The sequence below is a fragment of the Numida meleagris genome, chromosome 2 (assembly GCF_002078875.1).
Source record: "Numida meleagris isolate 19003 breed g44 Domestic line chromosome 2, NumMel1.0, whole genome shotgun sequence".
NCBI classification, from domain to species: domain Eukaryota; kingdom Metazoa; phylum Chordata; class Aves; order Galliformes; family Numididae; genus Numida; species Numida meleagris.
Window position 1 is genome coordinate 49,962,159 of NC_034410.1, and position 25,663 is coordinate 49,987,821.

The 25,663-nt window shown below is 40.0% G+C and overlaps 2 protein-coding genes across 5 annotated transcripts; one reads left to right on the top strand and one right to left on the bottom strand.

Moving 5' to 3' along the window:
• YAE1D1 (Yae1 domain containing 1) lies at positions 262-8,550 on the top strand. Of its 2 annotated transcripts, none has more exons than XM_021387094.1 (4): positions 262-418; positions 1,973-2,291; positions 3,516-3,637; positions 6,436-8,550. In XM_021387094.1, the coding sequence occupies exons 2-4, from the start codon at positions 2,094-2,096 to the stop codon at positions 6,863-6,865; spliced, it is 750 nt and encodes a 249-aa protein (XP_021242769.1). In that variant the 5' UTR covers positions 262-418; positions 1,973-2,093; the 3' UTR covers positions 6,866-8,550. The 2 variants fall into 2 exon arrangements, with proteins under 2 accessions (XP_021242769.1, XP_021242768.1); XM_021387093.1 differs by having other exon boundaries at positions 412-544.
• Positions 9,107-23,698, bottom strand: LOC110393793 (mediator of RNA polymerase II transcription subunit 1-like). Of its 3 annotated transcripts, none has more exons than XR_002435201.1 (16): positions 22,847-23,698; positions 21,716-21,819; positions 20,529-20,613; positions 20,107-20,161; positions 19,548-19,680; positions 18,487-18,515; positions 16,608-16,679; positions 16,441-16,515; positions 15,318-15,388; positions 14,758-14,823; positions 14,098-14,206; positions 12,818-13,386; positions 11,113-11,308; positions 10,699-10,794; positions 10,157-10,265; positions 9,107-9,272 (listed from the first exon to the last, which is right to left on the bottom strand). XR_002435201.1 is itself a non-coding variant. In XM_021387092.1 (12 exons), the coding sequence occupies exons 1-12, from the start codon at positions 22,902-22,904 to the stop codon at positions 13,230-13,232; spliced, it is 1,020 nt and encodes a 339-aa protein (XP_021242767.1). In that variant the 5' UTR covers positions 22,905-23,698; the 3' UTR covers positions 12,393-13,229. The 3 variants fall into 3 exon arrangements, 1 of the variants encoding a protein (XP_021242767.1); XR_002435200.1 differs by having other exon boundaries at positions 22,841-23,698; XM_021387092.1 differs by lacking the exons at positions 9,107-9,272; positions 10,157-10,265; positions 10,699-10,794; positions 11,113-11,308 and having other exon boundaries at positions 12,393-13,386; positions 22,841-23,698.

Genomic DNA, 25,663 nt, shown 5'->3' on the forward strand with positions numbered 1-25,663 from the left:
AGCTGGAAGGCATACCTGACATGCAAGGAACTTGAGGATACAAAAGCGAAAGAGGCAGAATTTTTTTTTAATTCCACCTTTTACGACTGATGAGAGGCCTAAACCCCAGCTCTCAGGGTAACACACTCACACTGCGGACAGCCGGGGGTGCCATGGACTGCCCCGAGGCAGCCGCAGGCCCCGCGCTCCGAAAAGACGGAGAGAGGGGAAGTCACATAACTGCTCTTTCCCCGCTCATGCGCGGCCTCCCCGACTCCTTGCACTCCCTCCAAGGGGAGAGGGCCTGGCCTCCCCGTCCCGCCTCCCTGCGGAAGCTGTAAGACCGTGCCCATACTCAAGATGGCTGCCAGCGTCCAGTGGCTTAGACGGGCTTTGAAGTCACGGGGCTGCTGATTAAGATGGCGGTTCTTTACGGAAGGTACCGTACCCTCGACCAAGATGAGTTTCTCTCCCCTATTGCTTCCGACGGTAGTGAAGCTACCGTGCCTTCAGTCAAGATGGCGGCCCCCTGCGAGCGGAGGAGCGCCGTGACTCGGCGGCCGTGGTGAGGGATGAGGGCGGCGGGGTCTGAACGAGCAGGGTCTGGGGCCGGCGAGGAAGAATTCCGCCTGCCGTCAGGTCGGAAGAGGGGAGGATCTTCTCAGTTCAGCGGCTTGCGGCGCCAGGCCGGGCTGAGCTTTGGCCGTGACATGGCGGGTCGTGGCCTGGCCGAGGACCTCTGCCCGGAGTCCCCGACCCGGGCTGCGCCTCCTCCCTCGGGGCTATGAGGTTCTTCCAGCTGGTCTCCAGGTGTACCGGGACGTGCTGGCGTAGGGGGATTGCGGGCCCTAAATGCTGCTGATGGTATCTTCTGCAGTCAGTGTCACTCTGAGATCTTAGGAAGAACCACTTGTATAGCTTGTCTCGTCTGCCCAACTCTTTTCTTGTGATGTACTGAACAGTTTCTTCCTTCTCACACAAGCTGACTCACACAATTAATTGCTGTATTTTGCTCTCCCTTCTCTGCTGAGTGTAGGGGCTATTTGTGAGACTTAATTTTAAGAACTCACTTTGGAGCTAATAGGCTGTCGCTTAATAGGGGTGATTTAAGGAAATATAACATCTGGTAGCAAGTGTGCTGTCCTGACAAATATTTTGAAATATAGTAATTTCTCAAGCCTGAAACACTGTTGTAAAGTTGTAATTATTTGGATGTTCTCACCACTTTTTGATTGGACATTGGAAGGGATAAGCTGATTAAGCAGTTAGTTCACATTAGTGGTCTTTCTGAAGTATAAGAAGAGCTGCAGTTCTTGGACCGGTTGTTTAACTGCTTGATCCCTTCCCAAAGATTGAGTGTAATGGTATCAAAAATTCTGGAAGCTTTGGTTAAGATAAAAATTGGATATGGTGATCCCAAAAGTGAGATTTCTCCTCGCTTCCTTGTACCTATTTTAACACATAATGACAAGAAACTGCATTTTGTGGGTTGTAAGAATTTCCACCAATTAGTTGTGAATGGCCTCTTAAGGTTTTCTCAGTGCAAAAGATGAAGTAATTACATTATTTACTCTTCTCTTTACATCAGAACTTGCTAACTAATTGTTCAAAAAATAAAGTAATATTTTTATACAAGGTTTACAAGAGTATGTTAAGCATCTGGCAAAGTTAGGGAACTGAAAATCAAAGGTAAAAGTCATCATCACTTATCAAGGTCAGAATATTGCAGGCAATTAGATATGCATATAAGTTAATGCACTCCTTAGAAGCTGTATGGGACTATTTGTTGGATGCTATCAGAATTTTATAGCTCTGGATAAAATTGTTTCTGTCTGCTGTTCATGTAACTAGCAACGTTTAGAAATGCTAATTTGGTATGCATCTGTTTGTTACTGATATGAGAAGTAAAGAAGGGAAGAAATTACTGTCTTAAGTTGTCCTTGTAAATCACACAAGGTACTTTACCAGTGATAATTTCTGTCTCCTTTGACAGATGAGCTCCTGTGGTAAATGGCATCCAGTTTACATGTGGAAACAAACGTACAGGTTGAATAATCACCTCCTGAAATGGCTTCTCTTCAGAACTCACAATTTTTGCTTTTATTTCTAATCTGATGCTTAGCTGGGGGACTTCTGAGAGTTTCTCAGTATCTACTGTACCCCATAAACAAAAGTTAAGAGTCATCACTGCTGCTATGTCCTGGGTACAAATCGTAGCCAGTCGATCCAGTGAGGACATATTTGATGAAGATGCAGATGAGATGTATCCAGTACAGAAAGAATGGAATAACACCATGAAAAAAAGATTGAAGGTAGTTCTATAAGCATGATTTTTATAGTCTTTTTAAGTATTTTAGATTTACCAATAACATGTCTTGCTATACATGTGGATGATTTAAATGGGGAAACTAAGAATGGCTGCACAAAAGTTATTGTGGCTTGTTTTCTTCTGAATGTTAAGAAAATTTAGCAGGGAGTTACTATCTTATTAGCCTGTCAGGACAAAGTAATGTTTCACCAAAAAAGACGTTGACTCCTTGTGCATAACCGTGTGCATTTCTAAAAGGCAGTGCTAAATTCTCGTGTAACCGATTTGCTTCATACTTGTAGGTTAAACAGTGCTAACAAAGAATACAGGATATTTGTTGTTTTTTGTTTAATATTTGGTATGAACTACTCAGAGTCTGAATAGTTCTTCGGCTTATTTATTCTCTTAGTGAAAAATACATTTTCTGAAAGCAGAGAACAAAATAAATACATAAATCTAGGTTTCTCTGACAGATATGTTTTCATTCAGACTGGGGCCAGTAGGGCTCATCTTGTGGGTGAATGACTGTTGGCTGAAGAACATAAATGGAAGCTTTTGTGCATGCCATTGGTGAGGAAGCATATTGGAACTCTTGTATTATTCTCCAAAGGAAAGTTTCCTGCATCTCGGTCCCTTATAAAGACTGGCTTTTTTAAGGGGCTGCTTGGCATTCTTAAACAAATTCCCCTGGTATTTGGTGAGTAGATACTGCAGAAATCATAAAATCTCTTGAGGTCAGAGCTGTGTGTTGGGCAAAATAAAGAAATGTTCTTGGCTATTTCTGTAGTAAGGCCACCACTTTTATTCTTTTGTGATCAAATAGAAGTTTGCATTCTTATAACTTGAAAAGAGTTGAGAATTATTCTACTTTGTATGGTAATGTGATTAGAGGATGAAGAAATAAATTTGAATTCTTCAAGGATTTTTTTTTTTAAGGGAGTTGGTTATCACAAAAGCAAAAGTAAGAGTGCTTTCCTTATATTCTGACCTAGCTGGAGATCCATTTAGAAGAGGACTGCATGTTAACAGATCAGCAGCATTAACAGTAAATGATAATGCATTGCCAAATGTATGTTTTGGTTTTGCAGTGGCATAGCTAAGTGGAATGTTCAAATAAAAAAGCTGTGATTTAAGGGTCTGAGTGCTTGTTTAAGGTTTTTTTATTGTGAAATGTTTGTAGGTCCAATTCTGCACATTTGAAAAACCTGTTTCACCACTTCTGTTACAGGAGGGCTATAGAGATGGTGTTGAGGCTGGGAAAGATCTTGCACTCCAGGAAGGCTTCAATCAAGGTTACAGACAAGGTGCTGAGCTGATGGTTACATGTGGCCAATTCAGAGGGACCTTGAAGTAAGTTACAAACTTTTTAAGAGTCTGTCCATGTGGAAGGTATGTATGGAGGATGTGTATGTGGTTGTGCTTGGGTTTTTTGTTTGTTTGTTAATTTTACAAAGTGCTTTGTAAGTCTGTCCAAAGTGTGCAACATGAGAAGTCTTAGCTCAGGTCTTGAATGCAGGGAATACAAGTGCAAGAAGGCATACACCCCCAGTGAACAACACAGGCAGGCTGGTAATAACAGATAAGGAGAAGGCTGAGGTACTCAACAACTTCTTTGCCTCAGTCTTCACTGTCACCTGCTCTTCACACCCCCCTTGAGTGGATGGAATGGAAGCTGGAGGAACAATCTCCCTCCCACTGTTTGCAAAGACCAGGTTTGCAACCGCTTGAGAAATGTGAACATCCAAAAGCGCATGGGTCCCATTGAAATGCATTCCAGAGTCCTGAGGGAATTGGCTGATGTAGTTGCCAAGCCATTCTCAATGATATTTGAAAAGTCACGTCGGTCACGTGAAGTCTCTGGTGACTGGAAAAAAAGCAGCACCACACCTATTATAAGGAAAGGTAGAAACAACCCAGGGAACTACTGGCCTGTCAGCCTCACCTCTGTACCAGAGAAGATCATTGACCAGATCCTCCTGGGAGCAATGCTAAGGCACATGGAAGAGAGGGAGGTGATACAAGACAACCAGCATGGCTCCACCAAGGGTAAATCCTGCCTGACCAACCTAGTGGCCTTCTATGATTGCATAACTGCATCAGTGAACAAAGGAGGAGCCACTGATGTCATCTATCTGGACTTTAATAAGGCCTTTGACGTGGTACTCCGTAACATCCTTCCCTCTAAACTGAAAGGATATGGATTTAACAGGTGGACAGTTTGGTGGATGAGGAACTGGTTGTGAGGTCATACTCAATCTCTGGATGGAAATCAATGATGAATGGTGTCCACTGGGGTCAGTACTGGGCCAGATGCTCTTCAGTATTTAACTGTGTCAATGACATCAAGAGTGAGATCAAGAGAACCCTCATCAAGTTTGCAAATGACATCAAGCTATGTGGTGCAGTCAACATGACTGAGGGACGGCATGCCATCCAGAGAGTCCTAGACAGTCTTGAACAGGGGGCCCAGGTGAACCTCATGAGGTTCAACAAAGCCAAGTGTGAGGTCTTGCACCTGGGTCATGACAACCTCCACTATCAATACTGCTGAAGGATGAAAGGACTTGGGGTTGTACTGGAGGATGTCAAGCTGGACATGAGTCAGCAATGTGTCCTCATAGCCCTGAAAGCCAACTGCATCCTGGGCTGCCTCAAAATAAGCATGGCCAGCAGGTTGAGGGAGGTGATCCTGCCCTTCTACTCTGGTGAGACCTCACCTGGAGTATTGTGTCCAGATGTGGAGTCTTGAGTAGAGGAGGGTCATGAACCTGTTGGAGCACATCCAGAGGAGGGCTACAAAATTGATCAATGAAATGCCTCTCTTTTGAGGACAGGCTGATAGAGTTTGGATTGTTGGAGAAGAGGTGGCTCCAGGGAGACCTGATAGCAGCCTTTCAGTATCTAAAGGGGGGCTATAAGAAAGGACAGACTCTTGAGCAGGGTCTGTTGTGATAGGACAAGGGGAAATATTTTTGAACTAAAAGAGAGGAAATTTAGACTGGATATAAGGAAAAAGTTTCTTAGAATATGTGTAGTGAAGCACTGAAACAGGTTGCCCAGAGATGTGGTAGATGCCCTGTCCTTGGAAACATTCAAGGTCAGGCTGGATGAGGTTCTGAATGACGTGATCCCCCCAGCAGGGGAGTTGGACTAGATGACCTTTAAATGTCCTTTCCAACTCAAAGGATTCTATGAATTACATACACAAGCGTAGAGTGTTCTTAAAAATGCTCTTTCAGTTGCATTTTAAGAACTCAGTCTACATCTGAAAACTAAATATTTATAGAATCATTAAGATTGAAAAATATCTCTAAGATCATTGAGTCCAGCCATCCACCTACCACCAGCATTGCCCTCTAAGCCATGTCTGTAAGTACCACATCTACACATTTCATAAACCCTTCCAGGGACAGTGGCACCTCCACCTCCCTGGACAGCTTGTTCCAGTGCTCAACCACTGTTTCAAAGAAGTTTTCCCAACCTGAACCTCCCCTGGCACAATGTGAGCTTGTTCCCTCTTGTCCTAATAAGCTTTCCCCTGAGTCTCCTCCAGACTAAACAATCCCAGTTCCTTCAGGTGCTTCTCATAAGACTAGCTTCATTGCCCTTCTCTGGACCTGCTCCAGAGCCTTGACATCTTTCTTGTAGTGAGGAGCCCAAAACGGAGCACAGCACTTGGGGTGCAGCCTCACCAGAGCTGTTTTTTGATACAAGCCAGGATGCTGTTAGCCTTCTTGGCCACCTTGGCACGCTGCTGGCTCATGTTCAGCTGAGCATCAAACAAACAACACCCCCAGATGCTTTTCCTCTACACTGCCTTCCAGCCACTCTGCCCCAAGCCTGTAACATTGCATGAGGTTGTGACCAAAGTGCAGGATCTGGCACTTCGTCTTGGTGAATGTCTTACTATTGGCCTCAGCCCATTGATTCAGCCTGTCCAGATCCTTCTGTAGGACTTTCCTATCCTCAGGCAGATGAACACTTCCCCCCAAGAAAATTAATTTCATCTACACAGTTTTCCCAGGAAATGGGAATGAGATGTTCATAAGTTTTCATGTAGTGCAGATTTCTTGTCACACTGCTCTCTTCAACAGCTGGAAATCTGTGTGACTACATGCACTGACTTTATTTTCTTCTTCACTTTTTAGTGCTCTCTTATCCTGGTGTCATCTTAATGGACATGATTCTGCTTTAAGAAAGATAAATAACCTTCTAGATGTCGTTGGAAAGCACGAAGATGATTTACTTAAGCATCTGAATTCTATTCAACTACAGCCAAATGTTGGAGACATTCTAGATTCTGTTCAGGACATGGACCTTAGTCATATAGCTCCAGCTGGGACAGAGTGCAGTGAAGTTAACACTGAAAAATATGAACATGTTGGAAGCTCTGGTGAAAACTGTTGTAGAAATAATGGTGAGGATGGTTCCTTGCAGTATGACTACAACAAGGAGAAACTCTTTACAGATCCTGACAAGTCAACCCTTTCTTGGGTTAAAAAGCAAACTGTTTGGTTAGTAGAACAACTGGGCTTATCACTGGACGTACTCCATCACATCCAGCAACTGGAACATTAGTTCTTCTGTCTCATGCTATTTCAAGTTAGCTCAGGTGGATTGGATTCTCACTTTGTGGATCCAGGCTGATGGATCACTTCATTTTAGAGAAGTCTGATCTGATACTTCCCAGCAGAGGTTGTTTACATAAGCCTTACCATGCTTTGATTCCTAGCCAAAAAAAACCTGGTTTCAATCAGAAATGTATCTTTCACAGAAAAGGGAGATGATGTTAAAAGCTCTGCAGTGATTTACTAACATGTCTCTTATCTATGTCAGAATCTGTCCTTTCACCACACTTCATCTATCGGTATCTTTTTGGAAACGGAGCGGGTCCCTTAAGCAACATCTTCTAATGTACAAAAAAACCAACTGTCAGTGCTATGGACAAGCTAATCTTGCAAAATAGTCTGCTGTTGATTACATGCTAACCATGCAAAACAGAACAGGATCTGCTGATTTCCAGAGTGCCAGGAGTTTCCCTAGTCACTATATTAAAAAAAAAAAATTCATCTTTTGTCATATTTTTCCTCTTACCTTTTATAATCACTGTGCAGTGCACTTTCACAGTTGTTTTTTCCCCTCTTCATATAGTTCTATTTATTTCACTTTTGCTGAAAGCACACCACTCTTCTCACATGCCAGACTTGCTTTGTTGTTCTAACAGAAAACTGACTAGTCTTACCCTTTTAGACCACATCATGCGTTTCTAGTCAAATGAATTTCCTCATGTTATTTTTGTATTTATTTGCTAGTCCCTTAATCATGAACTCTCTCTTGTTTACAGTGTATTTCTCAAACTCTGGAAGGAAGCCAGGTTTATTCAGCGTCTCTTGAAAACATGGCTAGCCAAACACACATCTGACAACTTTGTATTTCTGTGGCAACATTCTGTATTTGGTTTCTTTTCCTTTTACTTGCTGTAAGAATAGGAGGCTGCAGATACAGTTGCTTTAAACCAGTTTTGGATCACCCAAGAAATGTAGCAGTCACAATCCAGTAATGAAGAAGGAATCCCTTACCCTTTTCTGAGGATCAGGGCTCACCAAACATCCCAAAGAGTGATCTCCATGTAGTGGTGCTTCCCTTGTGGCTGCCAGCCCTTAAATGAGGTTAGGGAGGGGTGGAGCCAGGGATCCACCTCTTCCAGTCACCCAAGTGAATTGCTTCCACCTGTGCTCCCAGGGCTGGCTACACCCCTTCACTGTAACCTAAGGGTTCCCATAAAGTTGTCTAAAATGTAGCTGCAAATGCCGCTGGTTAGATATTCACAAAGAAAAGATTTCCTATCTCTGTTTTATTGTAAGTAATTACTAAGTCAGGAGGTCATGTACTTTATTTTACTTTTAGCTTTCTTCCCTATCTCAGACAAAGTAGATCTAGACAGAGAGAACTTAAGTTTTGAACAACTGATTTAACTAGGACTAAAAAAAAAAAAGAAAAAAGTCACAGAGTAGTTTTATACTTCGAAGCCAAAACCAAGAAACAAGAATTAAAAACTGATTCTCTGGAAAAAATCCTGTAAATTTTTTAATAAAGTCTATTATCCTGCCATGGAGTTGTTAGACTTTAAGTTTGGTTGCTATTCAGTACCACTTTCTCTATTAGAGGAAATAAAATCGAACCGTGCAATTAAGAATCTCACATTGAACTTGTTACTGAAATAGTGGAATTGAATAAAGCTATTTGCATATATTACATATGTACAGAATTGTTCAAACAGCTTTCTCTTAATTTATTTAACATAATAATGACATGGATACTTTATTTTGTTTATAGTGCATGTGTTATTTTATAACCTGCATCACATAAATTAAACAATATTTTTTTCTATCTTGTAGTAGAATACAGTGAAACAAAAACAATGGTTGCCAGATAAAAAGTGCAAGCTGAAGAGTATTATTTCTATGTAGTTAGCAGTGCATAAACAGGAAACTCCATTCAGAAATTACTAAGTAGACAGCGAGCTTGCCAAGTTCTCTCCAGCTACTTCTGCAAAAGCAAGCTATGCTTGGGAACATATTCCTTTCTTGCTTGATTATTAAACAATAGATTACGTTATGTGTTTCACTTATCTTTCATTACAGCTTCTGTACTAGCTGTGGAATTACTTTCTTCCACTCTGGAGAAAGTTTCTGTGTTGGCTATAGTGTTACTTTTTTCCAGCTCATCACCCAAAGTTTCCAGTTTGGCTGTAGAGAGTCTTTGTTCTGGGCTGTCTGGAACACTTTCCTTATCTGTCTTAACCAGATCTTTCTGTCCAGCTACAGAAAGACTTTCTGCAAGACTATTAGAATCGATAATTTGGTCACATGGCAGTTCAGGTTTTTGTTTTGTGTCTACTTCCATTCCTTGTGTTTCGCTATCAGCTTCCACCTTGGCAGCATTCCTGAAAATAGATCTCATGACAACTGGGACTGACATGCAGCTAAAGGAGGAAATAAAACATTAATCACTACTACAGACTTCATCCATTCTTCAAATTGGTACTTCTTTTTTTAAACTGCGGCTTTGTGAAAAAAGCTGCTTTTTGCATTGTATAACCTAATAGGCATTACAACGTAACTACAGTATACCCAGATATGCTATACTAAAGCTGAAACAATGACTTCAAGAGATTAATCTTCCATGTTTACCGGTGCAAAGAGGTTTTGATTAAAAAAAAAAAAGTGGGAGGTTGAGGTAAAAAAAAAAAAGGTGTTTTAAATGAAAACCTGAAGTAATGATATTGAAATATATTCACTTTCACTGAGTTTTTTTAATTGTCATGTTTTGTATGAGATGGGTACAGAACTTTTCTTCTCTGAACCAGTATCTCTACTAGCGGGTCTTTGTGTTTCTTCCCCATTCTATCAGTAGAGATATGTAGTTCCAAGAATAGTATCTAATACCTTATGACAAGACAGGCTAAGTATACAGATTCAAAATCCAGGCTGCATTGATCTTGCTGTCATTAAGTGTTTAATATTTGTGTGCTAACCTATGCAAAATGAATTAGTGCTCTTAGTCCTTTGTGTTGCATACATTCATACACCACATCAACTGGCCTTTCTTGGAATTTTAGCTTCAGGAAGCAAGCCAGAGAAAAAGAAGCACTGTTTGATATTAGGTAGATGTAGAAAAAGTCCTTTCCATGCTATTCTATCCATTACACCATGCACATATTTTCTACTAGAAATAAATACTTTTCATCACTATTGATTTTTTAAATTTGTGAAAGAAATACTTTAAATACTAAAGTAACTCGTTCTTAATCTTGAAACTTTAAATGGACAGATAACATTCACTCTGTTAGGAAATAAAACTACTTACCACTTCACAGATTTTGATATGAAGTCATCACTAGAATTTAGAGTTGGATCTTGAGGATGTAAATGAAGGCTACATTGCACTTTTCTGGAGGTTACAACATCAATAATCACTAAGCAAGAACAGAGCATAAGTATTTCAATTTTTTTTTTTAATTAAAAATGATCTTATTTTGATTTGGTTACATCAAGAGTTAGTACTGAAACCAGTGGGTAGGGGGCTTGCAGCAATGCTCTTGCTTAAGACTTGTTTTTCCTGATATACCAATGGTCAGTAATAAAATGTATTAATTAACTGCAGGTTAGGACAGAATAAGACAAAATAAGGACTTAAACATTTGAATTTACTTTTTGTTTTATCCTGAATACGGAATACTTAAGAGAACTATAAATAAATGCTACTTTGTATTTTTCATGGGGTTGCACACCATGCATCCAGGGCAGCCTGTAGAATTTGTAACTGAAAAGCAAGGTGCAAGAGTTTTGATAAAACCAAGCTCCTTGTCAGCCAAATAAAAAGGATAATACAAATCATTCCACACATACCACAAGCTAAATTCTCCCTCATAGGATGAACGAAGAAGACAGAAAAGCTGGTGTTCTTGTGTGGTGCCACTTCAAAGTAAAGCAGTTCTGAGTCATCTAAAAATAAAATTACTATTTAGTGGTATTTCCCCATTAAGCCTGGAGTCTTGGCAGTATTACATGTCAGAATTTTACAAATACTGGTGCAATAGAATCAAATTATATCAAATATATTTTATCCTTCTAGGAGATTTTAAAATTTTTTATTTTTATTTTTAATGTTCAGAGTACATTACTAGAATTAAGGATTTTTGATCATTTAAAATACTCTGCAAGTAACGACAGCTTTGGCAAGGGAGTAGTAAATATGTTGACAACCAGTTTAGAAGCTAGTTTCTCTCATATTCTGTCATGACTTCCAATCACACAACTTACCTTCGTTTATATGCTTGTCAGAGACACAGCTGCTAATAAGACTGTTATATGCCATTTGATGTCGAAGAATCTCTATTACAGCGGGCACGCACTTCGGATGGGTAAATGGGATTTTACTCACCAAGGCTCCCACTAAATTTGATTTTTCTGAGCCCTTGTTTATGAAATAACAGTGCTTTGGGCAATCTGGAAGAGACTGAACAACAAATGAGGTGACATTTGAAACACTGAAAACAAGAAATTAAAGAACAAAGAAATTAAGGCCCAACATTATCAGGTAATTGCCTGATCTGACAGCAAAGGTACTTCTGGAAGGCACACTTCTAGCAAGCTCATCCTGTAGCTCTGCATTTCAGTAGAAGTATCACCTATAGATGTAAGCTAAATGAGATCCTTTCACAAAAGCATGTTAGAGTAATATATCCAACGCTACAAGTCAGGTAGTCAGAAGTTCAAGTCCAATTCTTCTTAAAAGCCCTGTAAACTATAGAAATGTTTAACAACCAGTGTCTTTGCTCCCAGGAGCAAAGTAGTGCTGGCAGTGATTTTAGGACAAAATTAGAAGTGAAATATTATGTTGCCTACTTCAGGATAACACATGGGGAGCTGTCACCTTAAGAACAGGGCTGGGCTGTAAATTAGAAGGGTCTACATTAAGAAGAGCTGGATAAGAAAATAGAAGAGCTTTTCTGTGTTTGGCTGTAGAATAGAACGATTTCCACTACGTTTTTCTCAGGGTTAGAACTCTATTTCTAGTAATGAATTACTAAATAAAGTCTTCAAACTCAGAAGCAAAACAATCACCAAGTACTAGTATTTTAGAAAATTGCTGAATAGTTAGAACCTTTCATATGTCTCTAATGGAAATGAAAACTTCCTGTCTTATGGGTTTTATAGAGGAGAATTTCAATACCTTATTTTAGTGTGGTGTAAGTTGACTATTACTGTCTTCTGTAGCACTACCCTGAAGTCCAAGAATGTAGGCAGTGAGCTTGGTGATGCTGATAATAGAAGGGAAAGAAGTATTCTCTTGTTGCCATGAATTGCAAGAAATAGCATTTCTGAGCAAGGAGGTCTTTGAAGCTTGTCTTGTAGTTACCATGTACACAAATTTTGAGACAAAGCATCTTAGCCACCGTTTTCTATTCTACAACAGCCAAAATGAAATATTTTTCTAATAAGGTGCTTCTTAAAAAGGAAGTCATCTGCAGTTAAATAGCCATGGCTCTAAATAGTAACTGACATCACAGTTGTAATGCTTTACACTTTTCTTCCTGGTAGTCCCTCTAAAAGGAATCAGTATTTTCAGTGTTATTCAATCAAGAAGCCTGTTTTTGTTACAGCAGTGATAAACATGCAACAAAACTCTAAGTACCAATCTTAGACATGCTCCTCACACCAAACAGTAAGTTTCCTTCTTTTTAAAGCATTAATGATAAAGTTCTGAAGAATATTTAGAAGAGTAAATAGTTGGATTGCACAAAGACAAATTAGTATTACTTCAGCAGCCATGAATACAGTGTCTCATTAATGCAGATGAGAAGTTCACTTACTTCAAAGAATCTATTATTTCTGAAGTAATTTGAACTATTTCCTAAAGACTATTTAAATACTGTTGGGGTTCTGGGAAGTCTGTGTTGTTTGCTAATGGAGAAATATATTCACTGCACAAGGGCAATGTCTGTCAAACACACAGTATACTCACCACAAAGAAACAGGATTTGTGTGTAGACAAATCTTCACTACATTTTTCTTTAAGGGTAGACTGAATAATCAGCTCATACAGAGGAGCTAGTTTCAAGGCAGTAATCTGAATTCCTGAAACCAGATAATGTTTTTTATTAGCTTTTAGGTTATGACTATACATGAAAGCTAGTTTTTACAAACTAAAGAAAACGCACAGACAAAAACATTGGCCTTCCTTCTTTCCTCTTTTGCTGATGGTAATCAACACCTTCAAGATATTTTAGATAGTGTATAACAACTTTGCCTTGGCTTGTAACAAGTGACATGCAGATTGATAGTACAGAAGATTTTTCTACCCCAGAATCCAGTTTTTACTTGTACCGCATTACCATATGGAAATAAAAAGCAAGTAAGCAACCAGTGGTCACAAATTACTTAAGTCTTAAAAACAATCGTAACATGCCTGTGAGCATCTGTATCTCTTCAATATTGGATAAGGACAGAGGAATAGGTTGATGAAACTTCAACAGAAAATAAGCTGACAAATCCATGCTGAGTTCATTAGTCAGTGGCAAAAAAGTAGCGTTGCTGGAGAGAAAAAAATATTTATATATATAAAACAAGGCTTCTTAGGGCAAGGCCATAATCATGTCTCTACTGGTTTACTATGACCCATATTTGCTTCTGCAAGAAAAGTTATGCATTGTAAGTGCAACTACAACCCCTGTGTATTAAAACAAGTTTAATGTGAACACTAGCAGAAAGGAAAAGTGAGCCATGGGGGAAACTGAGGAACAGGGCACAAGAAGATTTGCTCTCAGTCAGTCTGTAGTGACTTATTTTGGAGAATGACTTCACACTTTCCCTCCTGGCTCATACTGAACTAGCAAGAGATGCGGTGTCAGTGTCCATGGCAGGATGACAAACTACTTTGTATGGTTTAGGTATAATACATCTTAATGCATGCTTCATTTACTCTAGAATTGTATTGCTTGTTGAATAGTAGGATGCTAAATAATATCCCAGTAGCTTCTTCTGGCTTCAAATCTATGAATAAACCCATAAATGTGCAGTTGACAGTTAAATATGGACATAATAACTTTAAAGTTCATGTGGGAAAACAGTAAAAGCAGGTTATGCAAGTTATAGCTTACTGGGGATAAGGACATTGACAGCACAGAGCTTCCTCAGCAAGCTGTGTATCCAGTCTAGTAGCAGAGCCTAAATGCAAGTTATGCCGAGGTCCATGCCAGCAATTTGTAAATCCATTGCCATATTCAGAAGCACTCAGAACCTCACCCATCTTCTCCAGCTTCAGAGTCTACCAGCAGCGGAGAAAGAGGAAGCTTGTGGAGTGTGTCTGTGCCTTCAACAGTTACAACTGCTTTTGTTCCACACACCAGAGAACCTGGGGGAGAAAGGAAACTGTTATTTCCCCCATTTCAGTGTAGCTTAATCCCATGTATACAAAACACGCATCAGTAAGGTCTTGGAAAGCTCAGATTCAACTGACAGGAGCTGGGCAGAAAGGAGAAGTGCAGACCACATATACTAAAAGGCCAGAGCTGCCCAGTGGTGGTTTCAGCAGCAGCTGGGCCATGCCATGGAATAGAACAACCCACTACCAGCTGCTGTTTCATGCTGGCTAGGTAGTTGTTCTGTTTGATACTGCTCTCTCTTCAATTTGCATCAATAGGCAAGAAATGGGAACGCAGTTAGCTGAGGAACATTGTAACTGTGCCAAACAGCATCACAAATCTTTCTGTTTCACTTAACAGGAAATGACAGCAAAACAAACAACATCCTAGGTGTTCCACTAGGAAAATTCCAACATAAAGTGGGGACATAGTAACATTTCTGACTTATTTTTGAGTTTCATTAATGACTTCTACTTAATGAAAAGGGTAACAATGAAAAAGTTGCCATGTTGTATAATTATTTCTGGTTTTCTAGCTTTACCAGGATTGAGCTCTGCTTCCAAAATTTGATATGGAGAAATGTAAAATTCGATGTTCATAGGAGTTCCTGAGAAATTAAAAACAACCAAAAAACCCATCACTGTACAGGTCAATAGAGAAAATTTGTTAGGTATCTCGATGCAAAGAAAGAAAAGTACAGGATGGGCAGAAAGGATACCTCATAAGCGTGTATCTCTAATTACAGCATATGTTGAAATCACAGCATTTTCTTAGTATTTAACAGCTAAAACCTCAATACATGCATTAAGTCATCAGACATCTTTTGAAACATTAATTTTATCTTGCACAATAACCTTTTGTTGTGCCTTAAAAGATGTTAGCTGAACTGCTAGCTTTTAGCAACTATTCTGAAATATAAGGAGAATTCATAACGCTTGCATAAGGAAACCTCACATCAAGAGAGATACAGACCCAGTAAGTCCATAAAGCACACACACTTAAAACAGAGGATCCTTTCTATTAAAAAAATAAACAAGATCAGTGCAGTGGGTTTTTTTATTACAGTATTTTTGAGCTAATGAAGAAAAAAATAATAATCACCTCCAGTTCTTGGCACCAGGTGTCCTACTTTTCCATGAAGTACTTCAGTAACTCTGTTTACATCCTGTGTTCTAGTTCAAAACATCTTGATTAGTGTTTCCTAAGTTGCAGTGCTGGTGAAGTTAATATAAAGGATAGTTTGCACCCTTAATCAAAGAGAGACAGTGCTTTCTTGGAAGTAGATCATGTCTCCATTTGTTAAGGCAGCTTCCAAAATTCCACTCATGCATTACTTGGGCTTTCAGCTTTAGCCCTGTATCTCAGTTTTTCAGGTTGAAATTTGTTGTGTTGTTTACCAGAATTGAAGGGGGACAAAAATATGGGAGTGATAGGTTGAGCAAAGAGTAGCAAGATAACCAGGATAAACTAAATCAAATGGAGCCTACCTCAAACCTCAAATATGATTGTGCAGCTGAATACACATAAACATACAATTATATAGGCATGTATTAAAGCTCTGCAGTGCATTAACTGATTTCATAAAAGGGACAAATAATCTATTTAACTGAAATAATATTTACTGAGAAGTCTATGATTAGCAAGGATGTAGTATCAAGAAGGAAAGCATTGCCCTCAACTCTGCTTTTCTGAAAAGAATGAAAAATCTCTGTTGAATTACCAGAAGGTTTAGGGAAATCTGTTCCTCAAAAGGAACAATGAGAAAAGGAAGGATGGAGGGAAAGATATTGCACCCATTCTCCTCTCTAAAACTTGAAGAGAATAACGAGGTACCCAAAAAAGCAGAACTACCAAAGGTATATTCTACTGCTGCCAAAATAGAGGAGATTAAAAAAAATGACTAAATGACTTAAAAAAATGACTCTACAACGTGCTGTCTGCTCCCAGCAGTTGCTCACACATGCACACACACCCCCAGGCTGGGTAGCCAACCAGTTTTACTGCAAGCCTCTGTGATAAAGCTCAGGAGTTCAGCAGATCATCTTGTTTGGTGTGCCTGAGGCTGGCAAACCACAGAAAGTCTTCCAGCTTTCCAGTGGGGAAAAAATGCATTAGCTTTCCACATCCTGCTCTATAATTAGATCAGTTGCCTTGTTTTTTAGTGAAATGCAGGGGCAGAGGTAGAAGTAAAGGGAAAGGAAGGAAGAAGTAGTCTTCAAGTTACCTGTCTAGAAGAGACATTGAATAAAGATCTTTTTCAAGGGACTGCAACGCAAGGTAACCCTTAGCTTTCATTTCACTGGGAGAGAGAGAAGACACGTTATTGTTTTTGTAAGTATACAAATGCTAGACTATGGATTTTAAGTCTTTCAAGTAAAAATTAGTTGCAACCTGTTTCCTGGAATTTGATACATATTTGACAGGTCTTCTAGAATCTTTCCAAACGCATCATAATTCTTCATCCTAACAATAAAAAACAGTTACTACCATGCCACTTAATGAGATGGATAGTAAGTTTTTTTATACCTAACTTGTTAGAAAAGGCATCATTTGAAACAATGACATAGGCTCCCTTCTTATCAGATCTGGCATGAAACAGTACTGCTTTTGAGTTTTCTTAGAAGATACCAGGAAATGTGAATCTTTGGCGCTGCTGCAAAAAGCAATGTAATTATAGCTGACACTGTTTAAATATGCATTACTGAAAGCAATAAATGTGGATGATACACAAATCTGACAGCTCAAGATGTAGCTCATCAGCTGCAAGCACTCTCCCTGACGTTCCAATAAAGCTAGTCATCTAGTAACACTTCCCTAACACCATGCACTCATACAATGTTCTTTTCATCAAAATATCAAGGGTTGTATTAACATTGCACTTCACAGCACCCAGAGAAGAGGCGGATCTTACAACCAAGAGATACGTCAATCCACAAAAAAAAAAAAAAAAAAAAAAATCAGAAAAAAGAATCACTGCTGTGACAGCACGGGGCTTACCCACCAGGTATTCACTCATCTGAGTAAATGGATTTCACACAACCTGCTAAACTCTCCCGTGCTGCAGTCACACAGATGGCTATGCTCAATGTTTACCTCCACACTCTGTGTGCATGTAGGGCTGCAGTGCAAGACCATGACAGACCAAATAAAACCTGCTTGGACTTCCATACTGGGACAATTCCTTCCTACACAGAAACCTAAGCAACCTGATCTACTTCATTTATGTCTTTCCAACTGGACTGTTTGGGAAGCGGGGGAAAGAGAGGGAAGTAGGCATGCAGGTACAGGCACACACGTGGTGCCAGCCTGTGCCTTAGGACCAACTGAAATATTACACTAGGCGCTCTAGAAGTGATACTTGTACTACATGCCGTATCCTTACAAAAACAAGAATGCTGTGAAGTAAGTACTCATAGTGCTAATGGTAACATCTACCATCACTCAGAGCAGAACTGCTGGCAGTTAATACCTCTAAGAGTCAAAAACCTACAAAAATGCAAATTAAAGCTTCAAGACAGCTGTTTACACCTATGAAAACAAATGTAATTTCATTTATGAGGAAAGAGGACTGGAAAAAATGGTGATGCATTACTGGCTCATATAAAAGAGAGATGCAATATGCAAAAATCAATTCTTATTCTTTCTTTCTTCCTTTTCAAAGGTCCTGCCAAATATTTAAAGAGGAATTTGGTTTCTTAAATATGCTTATTAGTAGTAATTATGGAATCTTGATAAGATTGTCTGGGCAACTTCTAATGGGACTTGTAAGGTGTAGGCCTGATTTGGAACTGTAACTTTTTTTTTTCCCCTGAAGCCAACAAGAATACCAGTATTCAACAGCTGCATTCAACTGGCAGCTAGAGTCAATGTACCATTGTACAGTGTTGCCCTCTACCACGCACAGAAGCAGATGCAATTTAGCTGTCTTCAATAAAATGACTTGAGAAAAAAAAGTCTGGAGTATCTTTCTAAAATTATATTTTATCCTTGAAGTTACAAATTGGAACCTGGCAATAACAGTATCAATACCACCAACATTCAAATAGGGAGCACTGAAACCAGCCTCACACATAAAACCCAAAAAACGGCATCAGTCTGTTGTTTCCTGAACTCCTATTATTGTTTCCTGATTCTTGCATTGTTTTGTTACAAAAATGTTTGTGTTACTACACTAAAACCATTCTAGCCTTGACTTTTCCACCGCATTCAGGGAAACAAGACTCAGGAATTCCTTTCCATTCAACAGGAGACTCTGCACATAGTTCTTTACCTTAGATGCTGCACCAAGTCATCACAAATCTAGAAGAACAGGAAGAGAACAGTTTCATGTTTCTTATCATTCATGAAACATCTCTGACAAACACACTGATAATGATAAGATTATTCCTTATGACTTTTAAATTATTAGTTATTAAAAATATTGAATTAACATCATGATAGTAAAACATTATTAATATTTTAACTATGAGAACTCTGTGGAAGAGGATATAATTAGCTGGAATAGCTTGTTGGTATATTAGTTCCAAAAAAAAAAAAAAAAAAAAGAAAAAGAAAAAGAAATGCACCTTTGCCAGTTTTTTTTTTTTCTTTTAATAGGCAGATGCTATGCTAAAATTCTCTGGCTATGCGTTTCCCTAGCATTGTCCAGCATCAAATGATTTTCATCAGTAAGTATTTGAGCTGTTATATTAGCATGGAGTTAGTTTAGTCTGTTTTTTTTCCAGAAATTTCAAGTTATTCTGTTTAACTAGCACACGGCTATTGATCATAGTTTATGCTTCCACCCACAGACAATTAGTCCGCATCAGCTAGTTGTTTTAACTTTGATCCAAATGCTCACTTGTAACACAAAACAACTGCAGAAGCTGCCACATGAACTGCAGAGTGGAATTTTGCCAATACTTCAAAAATTTTGTAGGAAAAAAAGGTCCTTATTAGCAGGAATGCATATACTTAAAAAGTAGGAAGAAGGAAAAACAATCTCTGGTAACAGCTCCAAGACATTCAAAGACATCTGCATTGGGAACATATATTGCACTAGATCTTGGTAGGAGACTATTTTATAACCCTGTATTTATGCAGGGTACTAGAAACTCCTTGGAAAGTGGGCATGTCAGCCGAGTTTCACCTTTGATATTTAGAGCTACAGTAATTAACATCTGTGCTGAGTTGTAAGTTTAGGTGAGATTCAGATGCCTAATGGGGCATCTAGTGTCATGCAGAGGCTGCCAGGTGTGACAAAACCAAACGGAAGCTGAAGACTTTCTGACATGGTAGCTGAAAGCCAGGTGGGAGACACCAGGGAGGTGACAGCCAGAATATTAATTTTACCACAGGAGCCTCTCCAAGGTGAGCCAGCTTTGCATCCATCACCCTTCCATCCTTCTCCAGCTGCACTTCTATATAAAACATGTTTGAGGTTATGTAGCAGGCAGTCTCACTGGGGCTAACATGAGAGTTAAGCCTAAGGAGAGAGAGGAAAAAAAATTTTGTGTATCTGAATGTCACTTGAAAAAAGCAAATGAGTATGATTTACTTGGTTGTGGGAAGAGACACCAAGAATGCTTTAAAAATAACTTGTCCATGGCTCAGTTTCTAAAAACAATCCAACCAGGCAGTATAACCTTCCTCTGTACTTTACATTGTCATGTCAGCTTGCTGGAAATTGTTTACCTCAGTTTGCAGCTTTGAGATCTAGATACAAATGCCCTTTCTTCACTCAGCAACCTCCATAACAGGCTAACTGAAAGTGGCAGTTAAGTCCACTCCAAGTGATGCATCCCAGAAAAACACCATGCTAAAAATGTAGTTGATAAGCCATCCAGATGGTATTCCTCACTGGATGTGGGGCCATGCTTGCTCATTTCCATTTATTTATAAACAAACTTACCCTTTTTGTTTGGATAAAGATTCCAATCTGTTAATCACAGAAAACAAAGACTTATCTGCAAGAAGGGAAATGTTATTTAATCAGGTTGCAATGAGTGAAAAGGAGAAACATTATTATCCTGCTCTAAAGGGTGTGATTTAGGTAATAAAAAAAATAATATCTCTTGCATGACTTCTTGTTATTAATGACAACTATGATTAATGAGTGCTGTGCCGAGTAGAGCTTCTTCTCAGACTTCAAGAGTAGCTGTAGCCTGAAGGCTTAACCCAAAGATGAGTCACAAGTCTTGTAACACATCCACCTCTGTGTTTGCACATTTGGCTCCATCATGCAGAACATCACTAGCAGAGAGAATCATAGAACTGTCCGAGTTGGGAAAGAATGCTAAAAAATAGACTTTGAGATATCTGACAGTTTGTTACCATTTAGTGTTCTCTGCAACTTCTCCATGCACGAGAGCAGCGGACCATCTGGAGCATTACTGACAGGAGATCGACGTGGCTTATCCTAGCACATTTGTGAAAACAAGAGACACAGAAAGACCCCTGAAATTAACAGCCACAGAAGAATATCACTGCCTGCAAGTTACAGAACTCTGATGCACAGTCTAACAAAACAGTACTTACTTCTTTTTAGCAAGCACAGAGGTGAGCTATGATTGTAGCTCTCTCTAAAGGGACAGTCCTGAGTGGATTCGTGAAGACTCTACTGTGCAGTAATTACATATTGAAGGCCTTTGGTACAGGAAACCACTTTGCATTCCCTTTGCTTTTAGTCTGAATAAAGGCTATGCCTTCTAATATAAGCTGTTTTCACCATGCTACTAGAGATCAACCAAGAAAATGCATAGGTTTATGTTTTAGAAGAAATGAGTGAAAGTGAGAGATCAGTAGGCACTATGGGGGTACTTGGTTAGAGTCAGGGTATAAGTTCTAGATGAAGATTGTAGCTTCAGTGGCAAGTAAACTCTCCATATTCTCTGAAATCTCCTTATACTTCACACTTCAAGTAACAAAGAAATCAATGATGAAACGCTTTCAACATTGTCAAAGTCAGGGCATCATTTTCAGGGGAACACTTAAGCATTAATAAAGGATTTTAAGCATCAAAAAAGAAGAAGCATGGAAACAAGTTTTTATATTAAGCTCATAGCCCTTGCAGTAAGCTGCCTTTTATAGAGATGATTCTTATGTATAATTAGCCACTGGAAAGGCAAGAAGTATGGACTGATTTAAGGTATATCACAGCAGAAAGGATTCCAAATAGCAGCTTAAGCACATCAGGATAGTTTCTCAAAAAACAGTATTTTCTCCCAGTTCTATAAATAAGAAGTTGTCTTTACACACTATGAATATGCTAGTGATAATGTATGGAAATTCATTATCAAAGTATCAGACTATCAGTACTAATCCCAGGAGAGTTAAAATAATGCAAGAAACAACTACTAGAGTATCAAATTAGTGCTTTTTAATCACTGTTAAGTCAGAAGCCAGGCTTAAATACATGCTTAAATTTTTTGTTGTTTTTCTAAGACAAGCAGTTATTGAGTTGCCTTGACAATTTGTTTTAATATGAGATATCATTCTCTCACCTAATCTGAGATTCTTACCATGCAAAAATGGACAAGTTTCAGAGTTTCAGTCCATGGTCTTTGTTGATATTTTAGATACAACTGTTCCATTAAAGCATTTGTAGAGATAACTGCCACAGCACCTGAAACATACGTCAAAGTGTTCTAAGTACAATGCTATATATTTACCTAGGCAACTAGAAAAGTTGGAGAAAGAAAAATATAAAACTTACTAAGATCATAGGTGTTATGTTTCAAAAGAGGAGGAAAGAATGTTTTAGTTTTCAATAAATTTTGCATACAGATACCTAATTTTTGTAAGACTTCTGACAGAAAAAAAGAAGTTGAGGGACACTGCATAGGCAAGTAATTGCCATACTAAAAACAGAGATGCTGCCAGACCTTCAGCTTGTTAAACAGCTTGACTTTCTTAGCCTATGCATGATCTCATATGTGCATAATTAATAAATACTACAGCCTTGAACTTGCCATAGGATTCAGGCATTGAGATTTCTATACCCAACTAGAGCTCACTAAAACAAAATTTGCTGGGGCATAATCCCAATGCAGTGTGTTGCAACTTTTCCTTTTTTTCCCCTCATTAGAATGGGAAGGAAGGAAAATGAGGCCTGGAGAAACAATTTTTTCAGTCCATCATTGCTCTCTTCATAAACTTTCTTTCTGACCTTATCCAGAATTTAAAGACTCCAATAAATTTTTTTGTTGTTGTTGAGATTTGGTGCAACTATGACCACTAATTCCACCAGGAATTAACTTGGAGAGAATTTCCTAATAGACAAGCCTGAGATAGACAGTGAGACTTCAGACTGATCAGTCAGTAGTAATCAAAGTCCTGCAGCTTGTCTCCTGCACTGTACTCCTTAGTACCAGAAGCATAGCAAGGTGCTTCTCTGACATAGACGGCACAGCTGCTACATGAAACCATCCTCTCTGAAGCAGGCCAGTATGAAGACTGCTACACCTACTGCATACAGCAAGCAGGAGTGGCAAGTGAAGCCTGGCAGTATCTTCCTCCTAGCAGAAGAAGAGCAGAAACCCCAGCCCACTGAAAAGAAGACAATCTCATTCAGCTGGAGAAAGGGACAACAGAAAACCCCAAAAAGCTCTTGCAAACACCCCTACCAAGGGAACATTCCCACTCACCCACACCTTGAGGCCTGCAGGAAGGTAGTGGCAGTAGTGAATGCTGCCCACCCTGCTCCTCCATCTCAACCCACTCAACAGGATACCAGCGCTCCTACTTGTAGCAGCTGCACCAGAGCACCCACAGGTGCTGTGCAAGGCAGCTTGCTCCCTCACAAGATGGGTCCCAGGAGTGGGGAGGCACTTTGTACAGGCACTAGCTTGAAATTTGGTCACTGTTAAATGCTATGTCTACAGCAAGAAAAGTACATCTCCTACATAAACTCTGTATGGCAGTGTTTCAAATTGTCTTACAGCATGCTTTCTGTTTTCAGCTGCATCATCAGTTGCACTGCAGTGCCTAGGATAGCCTCATAATGAGTAAAGGAGATGGTCTGGGGCTTGCATGTATGTACCTGAGTAGAAAGTAAATAGTCTGATGGCCTCATTAAGATTACAGAAAAAAATACTCATGGACATGGGAATCCCAGGAGAGCTATAAAGTACATGCGAAAAAGCAGATATTTGTCTCCAAACAGAAAGCTGCTCTGTAGATCCAACTAGAAAAAGACACTACGTCCATGTTAAGAATCTAGAGCTTGATTCTTAGAGAAAAAATACATTAAATAATTAGAACTATTGTACACACAATAGTTCTAACCAATAGAACCGCGACCAAAATGTTAGAACCATTGCTTCTACTTCCTTCTAAGAGACAAAATACAGATTCAGTCTGAGATTTCACAGTTAAATGAATGAGTGGATGACTAAAAGGACCTGACAACAGAGAAGTTTTATTACTCAGACATCTTTCCAGAACTATGTATCTGTGACCTCTCAACTTACAAACTTGTAACTGGTGCTGCTGTCCCTGCTGTCTGCAGTGGGTCCCATGCTAGGGTTCTGGCCCATCCTCTGCATGTGCCTGGTGAGAGCTGCAGGTGTAATTGGGGCAGTATGGGGCCATCCATCAGGTGGCAGCAGCATGACCACTGCAAGGGTTGAGCCCAAGGAGCCTGCTGCTCTGGTATCTGTGGGTGCTGGGGAAACTTCTGGTATGGTGGGCCTGTTGTAAACCTGGGTCCCACGTGAGGTGGAGGAGCAGAAGTGGCAGCTGAGGTCTGGCTGCTGCTTGGTGGTAGCTGGAGGGGGCCAGAGGCTGGCACCTTTCCCTCTGTGCTGCTTCAGCAGGGTCTGAAAGAGTTGGAGCGGCCCTGGTTTGGGTGGGGGCTTTCTTCATGCGCTTGAATGGCGGGGGCCCCATGGGTGCTAATATCTGTGCGCCTTCTTCCTTTGGCATTGCCAGCAGGCTCCTGTCTTGCCCAGCAGCCACTCCGTGCATGGGCTGGGCACCTGGTCTGCTCCTCGGGGCGCTCTTGTTCAGGTCTCCCTGCAGGGCAGGGGCAGCCACCTCTCATCTCCTCAGGGCAACTCTTCACTGGCAGTGTTCAAGCAGTTGTGGATCATCTCTCTGGAAGCATAGGTGATAGTAGAAGAGTAAGTGAAAAATGCAAAGGAGAAGAGAGAAGAGTTAGATGCTGTCAGTTTGGAACTGAAAGACAGCAAGATACAGGAAGTAAGACTCAATTGCTGAAGACAAATATGGGCATTAAAAAGTTCTTTCAGTCAGTTTAATCCTACAGCTTAGGCCGACTTAAACAAGGTATGTTGCAAATATATTGAAACAAACAGACTTATCATATTCTGATTTATTTTTCTTTCAATTGCACAGGTTCAAACTGGGATATAACCCAAATCTAATTTATCCATATTTCTTCTACTCAGTAAAGCTACCTCTAAAGCACCCGGAAACATCCAGAGAAAGAAGTGGAGATCAGACTTTTACAGTCATCTTCTTCTCCTCTATCACTAAGGCTTTATTTTATAAGAACTTCCACCTGTCCCACTAGAATATTGTGAGAGTTGGTTTATGTGTGAAGCAAATTATGTACCTTCCTATGAGCAGCAAATACTTCTTCCTCTGCTGGAAATTCAGGAATTGAGGGGGATGTATGCAGTCATGGTATATTTTGCTGAATCCATACAGATTAAGCTAATGAATGAAGCTTTTCATAGAATCACAGAATCATAGAATCACCAAGGTCGTCCTCCAAGACCATCAACCACCAAGATCATCCAGTCCAACCATCCACCTACCACCAGTATTTATCCACTAAACCATGTTCCTTAGTACAACATCTAAATGTTTCTTGAACACCTCCAGGGATGATGACTCAATCACCTCCCTGGGCAGCATACTCCAGCACCCCACAACTCTTTTGGAGAAGAATTTTTTCCTAATGTCCAACCTCAACCTCCCCAGACACAACTTGAAGCCATTCCCTCTAGTCCTATCGCTAGTTACACAGGAGAAGAAGTCGGCCTCCACCTCACCACAGCCTACTCTTCTCCAGACTAAACAATCCCAGTTTCCTCAGCCACTCCTCATAAGACTTGTGCTCCAGACCCCTCACCAGCTTTGTTGCCCTTCTCTGGACATGCTCCAAGGCCTTGATGTCTTTCTTGTAGTGAGGGACCCAAAAGTGAACACAGTACTCAAGGTGCAGCCTCACCAGTACTGAGTACAGAGGGACAATCACCTCCCTGTTCCTGAGCACACTGCTGGCTCATATTTAGCCAATCATCAGTGAACACTCCTAGGTCCGTTTCTTCCACACAGTCTTCCAGCCACCCTGCCCCAAGTCTGTAGCATTGCCTGAGGTTGCTGTGGCCAAAGTGCAGGACCTGGCACTTGGTCTTGTTGAACTTCATCCCATTGGTCTCAGCCCAGCAATCTAGCCTGTCCAGATCCCTCTGTAGGGCCTTGCTAACCCCAGGCAGATT